We start from the raw sequence: 13,059 nt of genomic DNA, 5'->3' as shown, positions 1-13,059 counted from the left end.
GTTCTTACAGGAGAGTATAGCAACACGGAACTGCAATATGAGAAGCTAAACACATACCATAAAAATCCTCAAATTAGATGTAAATACTATTTATGTATGAGGGAGTCTAGAATGAAAGTGTGCATTTAAGAGATGGCACCATTTCTAGGACAGAAGCAAATGTTTAAGTTTGCATTTCTTCCATAAAGGGAGAATTAAAATTCACACATTCAATTGAAATGGTTAAAAATTTATTTAGAACTACTGGCAGACAGAGCTGAAATTAGCAGCTGAAGCCTGAGGCAATCACCACCATCATCCACCCACTCTGTCCTCACACCTCCCAAGAATAAAAAGGAAGAGAATGCAGTGACTTCTGAAAAGAAAAATAATCGTTACCTTGAAGGGGGGAAAAGGAATAGTGCCAGGAGGTTCTGCCAGTTAATAATAAGTAGGTGGACTTTTAGATTTCACTGCCTCTTGTATTTTGGCACTTTGGAGCAAAGCCCCAGTTGTTTTATTCCCATTACAGCTTTGTTGGTGGGCATTTTTAGTGAAAGACATTAGAGTATCTTTTCTGTCTGGGTGCAGATTTTATTACAAATTACATATATCTGAAACAGCAGTAGAAAAGAAAGCACAAACGTATTTACAATCACTACATATTTACATATATTATATTACAAATAGTGAATTTGGTCAAATACATGAGAAGAAAATAGAAATCTAGTAAATATATCAGTATGAAACTGTACATGACTTAGTCTCATTTTTTAGTATGATTTTTAACATAAAAATAAATACAGTTCTATATTTACAAATTGTATTTTAAACAACTTTTCTGAAATGAATTTTAATATTTCAAAGTTAGAATATTTGAATCAACACTTTGAAAAAATATTATGCATAGTTGTTGTGGTTGTTTAGTTGTTAAGTTGTGTCCGACTCTTCGTGACCCCATGGACCAGAGCATGCCAGGCTTTCCTGTCTTCCATTGCCTCCCAGAGTTTGGTCAAATTCATGTTGGCAGCTTCAATGACACTGTCCATCCATCTCATCCTCTGTCGTCCCCTTCTGTCATCATGAAATTATGCATATTACCCAGTTCTATTGTGAGGTTTATCCACTTTTTAAAATATACAAAAATCTTCCATGAAACAGTTTGAAAACTTATTCTTTCATTTCTCAGAGTCATATCAAAAAGGAAATACCATATTTTTTGCTCCATAAGACGCACTTCCCCCCCAATAGTGGGGGAGAAAGTATGTGCGTCTTATGGAACAAATACAGTAAAAAAGGGGTTCAACCACCACCAGCCAGAAGCCCCCCACTGCCATGCTGGGAGGCCTCTGAACTAGCACCAGAGACCGCTTGCTGTTTGGACCTCTGCACTGCTGGCTTTCTAGGATCTGCTTCCTGGAGCCCACCTGGAAAACCAGCAAGACCAACAGGCCTATGGCAGCAGGCAGTGAAAACAGCCAAGGACAAAAGGGGAAAGAGTAATTCTAGAAAAACCAGGGGAAACCACAAACACATTCCCCCATATTTGGGGAAATCACAGGGGTCAGCGCATCCAAAGTGCACTAGATCAGTGGTCCCCAGCCTTGGGCCTCCAGATGTTCTTGGACTTCAACTCCCAGAAATCCTGGCCAGCAGAGGTGGTGGTGAAGGCTTCTGGGAGTTGTAGTCTAAGAACATCTGGAGGCCCAAGGTTGGGGACCACTGCAATAGATGAACCTCACCCTGGGAAAACCACTTTGATGATCATGGTATCTCCCCTGCCAGGTAAAAGTTGGAATGGCCTCTGAACCCCTTGCTGCACCTCCTAATCAGAACAGGGCTGCACAGCCCCAGTCCTGAAAGAGGCCAAGAGAGCTACTCAGTGTTTTGGAGTGCCCCACAGGACCCCCATCAGGGGCTGGATGTTCCTCCCACAATCCTCCAGTGCACAGATATTAGCATACCTAATATGCAGGGAAGGCAGGGAAAGTGGGGAAATTCAAACTTTCAGTTAGTGAAGAGGCTGCTTGTTTGCTTCCTTGCTCGTCCAAGCAGTTAGAGAGCTGGGAGAGAGAGCTGGGACTGCCTGGTATTGTCGTTTTAAAATGTAAAATTTAGCTGTTTGTTTGGGTGAAAAGGTGCTCCATTTGAGTTGAAACCTGCTTGTGTAGAAACCTGCTTGTGTAGAAACGTGCATACTTGCTTTAAAAGCTGCCTAGGAAGTGTTCAGACCAATGCCGATCAGCTGTTAGGTGGGGAGAGGGGAGGGGAAAGGAGCAGGAGCAGGAGCGGAGAAGAGCACAAAATGGCTGCCTTCTGCCTGCTGGCTTTTAGCTGTTTGGGGCTCTTTTTTGGCTGTTCTGGGGTCTACCAAGGCACTGTGAAGAGCAAGGCTCAGTCTACAGTACCTGCTAAGTGACTTTCTTTTAAGTTTTTAAACGTTTCTGACCTCCCCCCCCCCGTAAAAATGCATTAATTAATTTTCAATGCATTTCTATGGGAAATTTGGATTCAACTTGAAAACTTTTCAACTCGTTCTGGGCATCTAATAGAGAATGTATTTCCAAAGGGTGTTGCAGCAAGGAAACTAACTGTGCCTCGTGACTTCTAACTGGATTACAGTACCTGCTTCCTGATTTCATCTACTATAGTTTGTATTCCGTTTTTTTGGCTCATGAAGAACATTGTTCATGACTTTGTGTGGCCTAACCCATTGTGCCTTGCATGCTATAAACATTCAATTATGTCAGAAAATGAAGATTTGGTCTTATGCTGAGCATGTGCTACTGCTGATGAATGGGATCAGGTTAAGCTTTGTGTTGCTGTTCTTTTGCATAACCTAAAGTAAATAAGGAAAACCAGCTGTTAAATAGTTTAATTCCACTATTTATCCTCCACACAACTAAAAGGGACCTCTCAATGCAGTGCCAAATCAGACAAACCATTTCTAACTTAATATAGGCTTGAGCTGTAGCTGGGCAGAGTTGCACAACAATCTCATCTATCATTGAGACATTTCTATAAGCATGGGGAGGAGGTGGATGAAAGGAAATGTAAAATATAGGTAGAATGGTATAGGTCTTATCACTGGCTGATAATGGTCTATATTAATGCCACTGTTGATTGCTGTTCACTTTTCATGGTTCAAATGTTATTCTGTTATAGTTTATTAAATATTTTATTACACTATTTGGTTCAGAATATATTTTCCCTGTGTTCCTCCTCTAAAAATTAGGTGCGTCTTATGGAGCAAGAAATACGGTATACGGTGAGGAATATTTCATTGACAATAAGCAGCACTCTGTAACTGAACCACAGTAAAAATAAAGCTATATAAACTTGTAATAACTAAGTATTGTGCAATGGTCAGATCCTCTCTTTAATCTAAAGTGGTTTTAAAAACAACTTTGCAACTATATGCTGCACTGTTTCAAACTCCATGGAAATTAAGGAATATGATACAGTAACCTTGCAGCTGAATTTTTTCTCTGATTCAGTTTCTACATTTGTTCATTTTCTTTCTTAATGATACACATCAGCTTAACGATTCTGTGTACTGTATCTCTTCCAAACATGCTGTTAGCTGTCTTTCCAATGTAAGTGTGCACCTCAGATGCTAAGAAGTTGGGCAAAGATCAAAGGCCAATTGTAACAATTTTAAAAGCCACTTATATACATGTAGTGTAATTCAGTACTTACATATCCAGAAGCTAGACCAAAAAAGTTAAATGGCTTTCACACGGCAAGATAACAGTATTTGTAGTTTTAATCCTTTCAAAATAGGCTTAGTGGAAGTTCCACTAATGAAACAAGAAAAGGATGCAAGAAAGGGCAGTGTTGTATTACCCTCTTTGGAACACATCACTTTCTTAGTTGCTTACTTCATTTAGTCATCTATTTTCAGTCTATTGCAAAGCACCAGAGCCAATGTTGGAAACAGTAGAGACACTCAATTCAGATCAAATTTTTTGTAAACATTGTAAATATTTTTGAAATGAAACTAATGACATGGAACAAATGTTACTGAAGAAAGATTACAATTTTCATTCATTCGATAGGATGATGGCACTAGTGAATTGCTGGGGGCAATATCATATGATAAGCTGGGGCTTGTAAATGTTACTAGAGGTTGTGTTGAATCACATGACTGTTTTTCTGCATCATCTGAATTAACAGAAACCAAACTGGCATGCTTTGACGCTTTCCATGCAAATGTCTGCTTTTGAAGACTTGCCAAGTCCTCCTTGAAATGAGGATTAAAAAATATGTAGAGAAGTGGATTCAGACATGCAGGCAGGGGTACAATCAGTAAAAGTATTGGTTTAATTACTTCTGGGCTAATAAAAGTAAGGTTTAACAAAGAAGAAAATGACAAGATGGCCACAGGGCAATAAAGAATACAGTTAGTAAAAAGCAGTAAAGCTATATGCTTGATCATGGAACAGTCCAAAGTATTATCCACTTCCTCCTTATCCAGACTGCAGTAAAGTTTTGTATAGGATATTGTCATTATAAGAAAACAAAGAGAGTTCAGCAAGACCAGTGCTACCATGTACCCTACAGCAGTTGGCTTCCCAAGAGGTAATGGTATGCAGAAGGGAGAAACTCCATAGTCACTTCCACCCAACAGTGGAACCACTGCAGTAATTAAAGCCAAAACAAAACAGAAGAAAATGGCTATTCTTATGCTAGTGAAGGTGGATTTCGTTTCAAACTTTGTGGCATGTTTCATAGAGAACCAGCGCTCAAGAGCTGCTAAAGTGAGCAGGAAAATGGAAGCTTCAGAAGCAAAGACAGAGAGAAGGCCAGTAATGTGGCAACCTACTCCACTCTCCCACCAAGCACCATAGTGAGCAAAGACCCCAAACGTTAGTGCATCCACACTGGCGAGCACACTGCTGGACATGCCCATGAGAGTGTTCACAAGGGCGATTAGTCCAATTAACAACTTTATAGAGGAGATGAACTGTGGGAATCTGAAGATTGTGACAGCCACTAGTACATTGCAAATAAAGGTCAAAACCACTATGATCCAAACTCCAACTCTGATTAGCCAACTCCCAAAAAGGTAATCACAAGGCTTGAGGGGTCCTGCAATGAAAAGAGAGGTAAAGCAGAGTCATACAAAACTCACTTCATCAATTCATAAACCATATTCAGATTTCTACACATTTTGGATATATAGCGATGTACTCCATGTATCCTATATATAGCATCAGCCCTCTCACAGTTTTTCTTTATCCATAGGATTCTTAAGAGTTAAAGAAAAAAAAGATATTAAAACAAGAGCTGTGCTAATATATCTAAATCAGTACCTGGAGAGGGAGAACACTGTACTGAATGATGAGCTTTCAGATCTTCATCAAAGTCAAGAAGAAAATCCTCAAAGTCATGTTCATCTGTAGGGAGGAATATCATGACAGTCAGTCAGTTATATTATGGCAGACATAATCCTTTTGAATATAATTACATGGCATGGGGAAATGACATCACCTGCAGCAATGTAACTAAGAAACCAGGCATGTAAGTTCCAGGCAGGGAACTCTTTCACTGGCAGCAGCTAATTAGTCCCCTTTGCAGTTCATCACTGTGTAACAGTCATATATAGAGATGGGTCTTGGTTCGTGGGTCATCAAGCTTGATGACCCACGACCCACAAATTGCCCCATGGGGATCAATTTGTCGGGTTTTTTTTTCTTTAGACAGAGTTATATATATAAAAGCTGAGGGGCATATATATATAAGCCACAGCCTGCCCCCACCCCTTTCCCACTGCTGCTTACCTTCCCAGCTGCCGCCTTCTGATCCATGGCGGTTTCTGTGGAAACAGAAGCTAGACTGCTGGAACCTTGGTTTCAGTTCCAGCAGCCTAGTTTTTGCTAGGAGCAGCAGGGAGGGCTTCCCTTCTGGCAAGCCTGACTGAGGCAATTCCTCCCACTGTCTTTGCATAGACAGCAGGTGTGTGGGATCAGTCCAGTAAGGCTTCTCCCATCTTTCTGTGCCCCAGCAGGCATGGAAGGACAAGGGACCCAGGGGATCCCTCACCCTCGCCGTCTTTGCAAGACAGCAGGGGTGGGTTGGGTTGCTTGGATCAGGCTTCCTCCATCTTCTTATGCCGGGACAGGCATAGGAAGATGGGGCAAGCCTGACCGAAGTGGGAAGTGGGACTCACTTCCTAAGCAAAGTGATCCCTCTGTCTTTTTAAACAAGGGGTGGGAAAGCTGCCTGAAGGGAAAACCCCTCTCTGCTTATGCCTCCATGGAACAGCTGATCTGCAGGGACATAAGCAGATAGTGATAGATGAAAGAACAAATATTAAAGGGTTGTATTTGTTGCTTTGTATTCATTGGAGTCTCCGGACCTCAAGAATATGAAGCAACAAATATTTGACGAATCAGCAATATTCACTGAATATCGGGATTTATTTTTACATTTGTCCCCATGCCTAGTCACATGCAACGAGGGATCACAGCAAGGGCTCTTATTAGCAGTCACTAATGTAATTATATTTAAGAGGATTTAGGATTTTTACAAATAAGATAACAATTAATCTTATTTGTGGCTATGGAGGAAATGCTGTGACAGTCTAATATTCTGATCTCATGCTGAATTTTTAAAAAACAAAACTCCAAGCTGCCAGGTTTGGATTTACTGATTTTTAAAAAACCTATTATTGGGGAATACAAGTGAGATACAGATAAAAGTAACTCTCGTATCCAAAACAAAAAACAAAATCAGCAGGGCTGAGTCCAGAGATATTGAAACCAAACTGTATTAAACTCCTCAACCTGAATCTCAATTATTGATCAAATGCGCTGTGTTTCCAGGGTCTACCACCAAATTTGTTGTAAATAGCACTTCTTCTGATCTTATTTATCCAAATTATTTTGTTTATTTTGCCCTCCAAAGTATTTGGATCAGTGATGATATACTGCAATTGAGAATGGAAGTGTGATGGAAACATTAGAGGACTGGAGTGAAGCCTTGCAGTCGGGGCTGCTTTTCAACCTCTTTTGTTTATGAGGAATTCTGGCCACAGCACATTCTGTGTATGCTGGCCAGAATGACATAAAGAGACCTAAAAGATTGTCACTATGCCCCAACAGTGGCTAGAAAATAATCTCTGAAGGATTTGTAGCAAGAATATTATAATATTTATTATTTCATTATTTCCAGAAGATGACTGTCTCTTACTTTGCCTAATTACATGTTAACTCAAAAATGGCAACACAACACTGAGTGCCATATGTATGACTATATGTCTCTTGGGCAAAAGTCATTGGTGTGTCCTCTTTGCAAAGAGCACCAAGAACTCAGGAAACAGGTTTGCTCCCTTGAGGTCTTGGTTGCAGACTAGGAGAAGAAGAGAAAAGGAAAGAGGGACTTCCAGGGACCTTCAGGCATTGTCCCACCCACAGACAAGCAGCTCCTCAGCTACTGGGTTTGGAAGTCTCCAGGCTGGAGAATGCCAATCTGGACAAGAGGGAAAGCATCCCTTAGAGGGCGACCCCTTCTACAGCTGACGGGCCCATATCAAGTTGCACTGAGGATACTCTTTGTGGGGAGTGGCAAAGAGGGCTTCTGGTAGTGGGCGATTCGACTCTCAGGAACATAGAGTGAGGGTTCAGTGATGGTTGTGAGGACTATATGGTGACTTGCCTGCCTGGTGCAAAGTTGCAGACATCACGTCTCATCTGGATAGGCTGGTAGAGAGTGCTGGGGACAAGGCAGAAGTGGTGGTGCATGTTGGCACTAACAACGTGGGAAAATGTAGCTGTGAAGTCCTGGAGGCCACATTTAGGTTGTTAAGGATGAAGCTCAAAGCCAGGACCTCAAAGATAGAATTCTTGGAAGTGCCACCTGTTCCACATGCAGGGCCAGCTAGACAGGGAGAGCTCAGGTGTCTCAATGCATGGATGAGATGGTGTTGTCAGGGGGAGAGGGTTAGATTCATTAGGCACTGAAGAATGTTTTGGGACAAGCCAGGCCTATACAAGAGGGATGGGCTTCACTTGAACAAACATGGAACCAGACTGGTGGCATGCAAGATTAAAACAGTGGCAGAGCAGCTTTTAAACTGAATCCCAGGGGAAAGCTGACAGGAGCTGAGTGGTGTCCAGTATGGGACTCCTCATCCCTGTGGAATGAGGGTGGAGCGGGTAGAGAACCACCAAGTGAAGACAGTGTAGGAATTACTGGGAGTGTGATGGCACGTGATATTTGGTCCAATGGAATGAGAAGCTGTGGAAAAAAGGAAACAAGCAAGCAGCCCTTCTTGGGGGACCCCCGTACACAGGTGCTTTTATGCAAAAGCCTAATGTCTCTGAGCAAAGATTGGAGAACTGGAACATTTGGTGGCTACGGATAACATTGACAGAGTGGCCATAACGGAAACCTGGTGGAATTTGGAGAACCAGTGGAATACTGCAATCCCAGGCTATAAACTCTATAGGAGGGATAGGGAGGGGTGTGTTGGAGGTGGGGTGGCCATCTATATCAAAGAAGAGGTAGAATCCAGCAGAATGGAGATGGGCTTCAGATCTGATTCCATCATAAAATCACTGTGGGTTAAACCAGTGGTTCTTAACCTTTGTTACTCAGATGTTTTTGAATTGCAAATCCCAGAAACCCCAGCCAGCACAGTTGGTGGTGAAGGCTTCTGGGAGTTGCAGTCCAAAACTCCTGAGTAACCCAAGGTGAAGAACCAGTGGGTTAAACTACCAGGCCCAAGAAGCAACACAATAGTGGGGGTATGCTATTGTCCTCCAGATCAAAAACTTGAGGAGGACCTTGAAATGAGGAGACAAATCAGGGAGGTGTCCAAGAGGGACAGGATTGTAATTACGGGGGACTTCAATTATTCTCACATCAACTGGGTCAATGTGTGCTTGGGTCAACAAAGAGAGACTGGGTTTGTTGACATGCTTAATGACTATGCCTTGGAGCAACTTGTCATGGAGCCCTCCAGAGGACAGGTGACTCTGGATTTAAAATTGTGTGGTACTCAGGACCTGATGTGAATGTCACATGGTACCTTAAAGACTTTTAAATTTTAATGTGAGCTTTTGTGGACACATTCACTTTGTCAGGCATATGGAAACAGAATGAAATGTTGAATGAAATATCAATTTCATACTAAATATTAATTGGCTAAGGTTCCTAGCGCAATCCATGTTTTGATTTACAAAATTTCCGCATTACGTAATGTCCCGGAGGATGCATTAATTTCATAAACCGAGGTATGCTTGTTGGTTTAATTATATCTTCAATATTATAATCTATGCATCTGTGTACCTCTCCCCCGCCCATTTTTTTTGGTAAACCCCTTGAGACTTTGAACTGGGAAAAGAGTAGACTATAAAAGAAATGAAATAAATGAAAGCTCCTTCCTGCAGTGTGAAATATTATTCTGAAAAGACTTCTCTCCTTTTCTGCAACTGATGAAAATTAAGCCTAACTTTATTCCCAATGAAAACATCACATGGAAACTACAGCAGTATTAGTCAATCTATGCATGTCTAACCCATTTACTCAAATTCTATTGTTCCAGGTGCACCATTAGTGATGCTTCCAGAGAAAACAGGTAATGATGAGAAATTTACACACTGCAAGAAAGGCAACAATTTTCCCTTCCCAAGAGGATCAACTTTGTTGGGAGATAATGCAAAAAACATTGCTCTACTAGGGTGGAGCAGGTTATCTTAATAAACATGTAACTGTGCTGTCAGTGTCTTATTAAAACAGTACAATTAGAAAGGGAAAAATTTGTTCAGTTTCCAGCTAGAAAATCCCCATGAATAGCAAATATCCCATTTTGCATTTGATTTTATTAGTTTTAAATTTACCATGTGTATGGAAAATGCTAACATCTTTTCTCTGAAATTCATCTGCACTGCTGTTCTCTGCTTTGTTCCACTGGTTCTGGATTTTGTAGTAGCTGTCACAAGCTCCAAACGCACAACACTGGTACGCATAAGGCATTTCTATGACCCTTTAATGTAACAAAGAATATGGTTACACACATTAAGAGGTCTCAGTATACTAACAAGTCTGCGGAGTCAGTATAAAGAGTAGTTAGCATTGAATTGAAGCAATCAAAAGTGAGGGCTCTGATCAATTACATAAATGCAAAAAAGCAAGCAAAATCATGTTCTTAAAGACATCATTTGTACGTTTCAGAATATTTTGTTTTCAATGTTTATATTGTTTCAGCTTGTGCTTCCTCATTGACTTCCAGTTAGCTACCAAGTCAGGCTGAAGGTGTTATGCTCGGCTTGCAAGGAATAGGTGATCTGAGGAGTTATCTTCTTTGATGTAGATTTCCTTATACTGTTGGTGTTGAGATTTTGATATGAAAATGTATTAAATATTAATGTTGTATAGTTAAATGTAAAATTGCTGATTTTACCGGAGTCACCGTACTGATTGTGTTCACGTGTCGGTATCAAGGATTAAGACTTAATGTTGTACATTTGTGGACATGATGAAACTTTGTGTAACAGAAAATGAAGTAATGTATTTTCTGATTGGTCATAGAACTGTACATGTCATGTGTAAAATGAACATATTTATCTGCTGTAAGTCAGATCACTTTATCCTATGCTGTCTGTTGCTTCATGTCATGTTATGCTGCCAGAGGAATGTCTATTCTCTACGTATATATGTAAATAGACTAAGTTGTTGGTTTTACTCTCTCAGTGTCATAGTGTCATAAGCATTTTGTTGTTTAGTTAAGTCATGTCTGACTCTTAGTGACCCCATGGACCAGAGCACGCCAGGCCCTTCTGTCTTCCACTGCCTCCCGGAGTTGGGTCAAATTCATGTTGGCAGCTTCGATGACACTGTCCATCCATCTCATCCTCTGTCATGCCCTTCTCCTCTTGCCTTCACACTTTCCCAACATCAGGGTCTTTTTCAGGGAGTCTTCTCATGAGATGGCCAAAGTATTGGAGCCTCAGCTTCAGGATCTGTCTTTCCAGTGAGCACTCAGGGTTAATTTCCTTTAGAATGGATAAGTTTGTTCTCCTTGCAGTCCAGGGGACTCTCAAGAGTCTCCTCCAGCACCACAATTCAAAAGCATAAATTCTTCGGTGGTCAGCCTTCTTTATGGTTCAGCTCTCATTTCCATACATCACTAGTGGAAAAACCATAGCATTGACTATGCGGACCTTTGTCAGCAAGGTAATGTCTCTGCTTTTTAAGATGCTGTCTATGTTTGTCATAAGTATCTCTGCTAACCAATATCTCCTTACTCTCCTGATGTTATGAGAATACATGTTAGAATCAAAATTCTTAACAGCTAGGCCCTTACTTACTATATTGCAGCCAAGTGAAATTCCTTTAGTTCTGGGGCAGAGAACCTTTTTCATTGTAAGACTTATTATATGGAAGGATCTCACTGAAACCAGCTGGGCTTCCAATGTCTGTTGTCTTTGCTCCACTGAAAACATATATGTAGTGGTGTACAGTAGTGGTAAATTTGGAAGTTCATCATGAAAACCCCCACAGCTGATACAAAAATGGAATCAGTTGGACCCTTTTCAACAAATGCATTCTACCATTTGTTGTTTCGGTCAAGTACAGGTATTTTGTAAAGCTAATGTCCTTTAATTGCACATGCAAGACAACTCTGTTCTCATTTTAGCAGGGCAAGATTGTAACAATATACTGAAAAATCCATTCCTCACCCAGGTAGTGAGGGAAACCTGAGGGATCCCACAGTCCTTGCTAATCAGAAGGTTCTGGGATTTCAACTGTGTGAGCCCAGGTTCTGCTTATTTGTCTATCTAGACATTTTCATGACCAAAAGACTAACCAGTTTCTTCTACTGATTTTAAAGAGACACTTCATTGCTTTATTGCCTAATTGCATTGTAACCTGGTTTTCAATACTGTAATACATATGCTGCTTTGAGATTCATTGTTTAAAACAACAGATCACATTCAAAAATGTCTGCATAAATGAATGAATGAATGAATGAATGAATGAATGAATGAATGAATGAATGAATGAATGAATGCAGTGGGGAAAAAAAGCCCTACACCCCTACCCACAAAAGAGAGATATCAGCAAATGCAGGGGACTCTATCATTTGCAGAAGTACAAACAATTATGGGGTTAAAATATATAGGGATATAGAAAAACCCCAAAACAGGCCAGAGAAGAGTGAATATGCTCAGTGTCTGACTGACTGGAAAGCAGAAATTACATGACCACAATTTTAAAAAGTAGGCCTCTAAGATTTGCGGTAGATCCCACCTGAGAACAGATAATTCATCCTCTGAAGATCAAACTAGATGTGATGACTACGCATGTTTTGATGTGACATAGCTAATTTCTGGTAAAAGCATTTGTGTTAAATAGCATATATTCATTCATTTATTTCTGTTTATTAATTATGTTGCTATCTCATCTTGCTGCTAAAGTTAGTAATCCAGTTATATAACAAACATAATTAAAAACAAACTAAAAACATGTTCAAGACAAATTAGATAGCACAACTATTAAAATACCAAATTAATTAAACCAGAACACTCAGTAAACATCAATATAGTAGGCTTGGTTAAAGAGCATGTTCATACTCTTCCTGAAACCAGTGAGAGTGGGAACGGAACATAGCTGTGACTTCTAGTATTCTGGCTGTATTACCAGTTGGTGATCACAATTCTGGTAAGCATCTCCCATGAACCTACACTACATAATACCCCAGGATGGTTATACGGATGCAGTAAACTGTCACCAAGTGCCTTTTTAAAGCAATCTTTAATCCTATCTCTCTGCTCCCATGTGCCAATGCTAATTTTCAAAAGAGCACAAAATCAACAATTCCCCCTCAGATGCTTTACAGTATTTTAACATTTAGTGAGCATTGCAAAATATTTTACTTCCCTTCTCAAACAGCCTTTATTAGCAATTTCTGTTTTTTTCCCCTTTTCATTTACAGATTATGTTGTCCATTTAAAAACAGTGAAAGCTAATGAAGCTAAATAAATAGAGCAGAGGGCAGCATTCCACTATAAAATTAAAATCGTACAAAATAATTTTCAGAAGAGTGGCTGAGTTTGGGTATGTGTTTTTTGA

At 40.3% G+C, this 13,059-nt stretch overlaps 1 protein-coding gene across 2 annotated transcripts in view; it reads right to left on the bottom strand.

The window, feature by feature from the left end:
* Positions 1–2,211: 2,211 nt before the first annotated feature.
* LGR5 (leucine rich repeat containing G protein-coupled receptor 5) overlaps positions 2,212–13,059 on the bottom strand; it is an 84,332-nt gene continuing 73,484 nt past the window's right edge. For both annotated transcript variants that reach the window (XM_020804693.3, XM_073000375.2), the window contains exons 16-18: positions 9,825–9,970; positions 5,295–5,378; positions 2,212–5,070 (exon numbers count right to left, since the gene is read on the bottom strand). In XM_020804693.3, coding sequence (XP_020660352.3) covers positions 3,980–5,070; positions 5,295–5,378; positions 9,825–9,970 — 1,321 coding nt within the window. In that variant the 3' untranslated portion in view covers positions 2,212–3,979. The remainder of the gene's footprint in view (positions 5,071–5,294; positions 5,379–9,824; positions 9,971–13,059) is intronic.

Source organism: Pogona vitticeps, chromosome 5 (genome assembly GCF_051106095.1).
Source record: "Pogona vitticeps strain Pit_001003342236 chromosome 5, PviZW2.1, whole genome shotgun sequence".
Classification (NCBI taxonomy): domain Eukaryota; kingdom Metazoa; phylum Chordata; class Lepidosauria; order Squamata; family Agamidae; genus Pogona; species Pogona vitticeps.
This window is presented reverse-complemented; position numbering and strand designations above follow the sequence as displayed.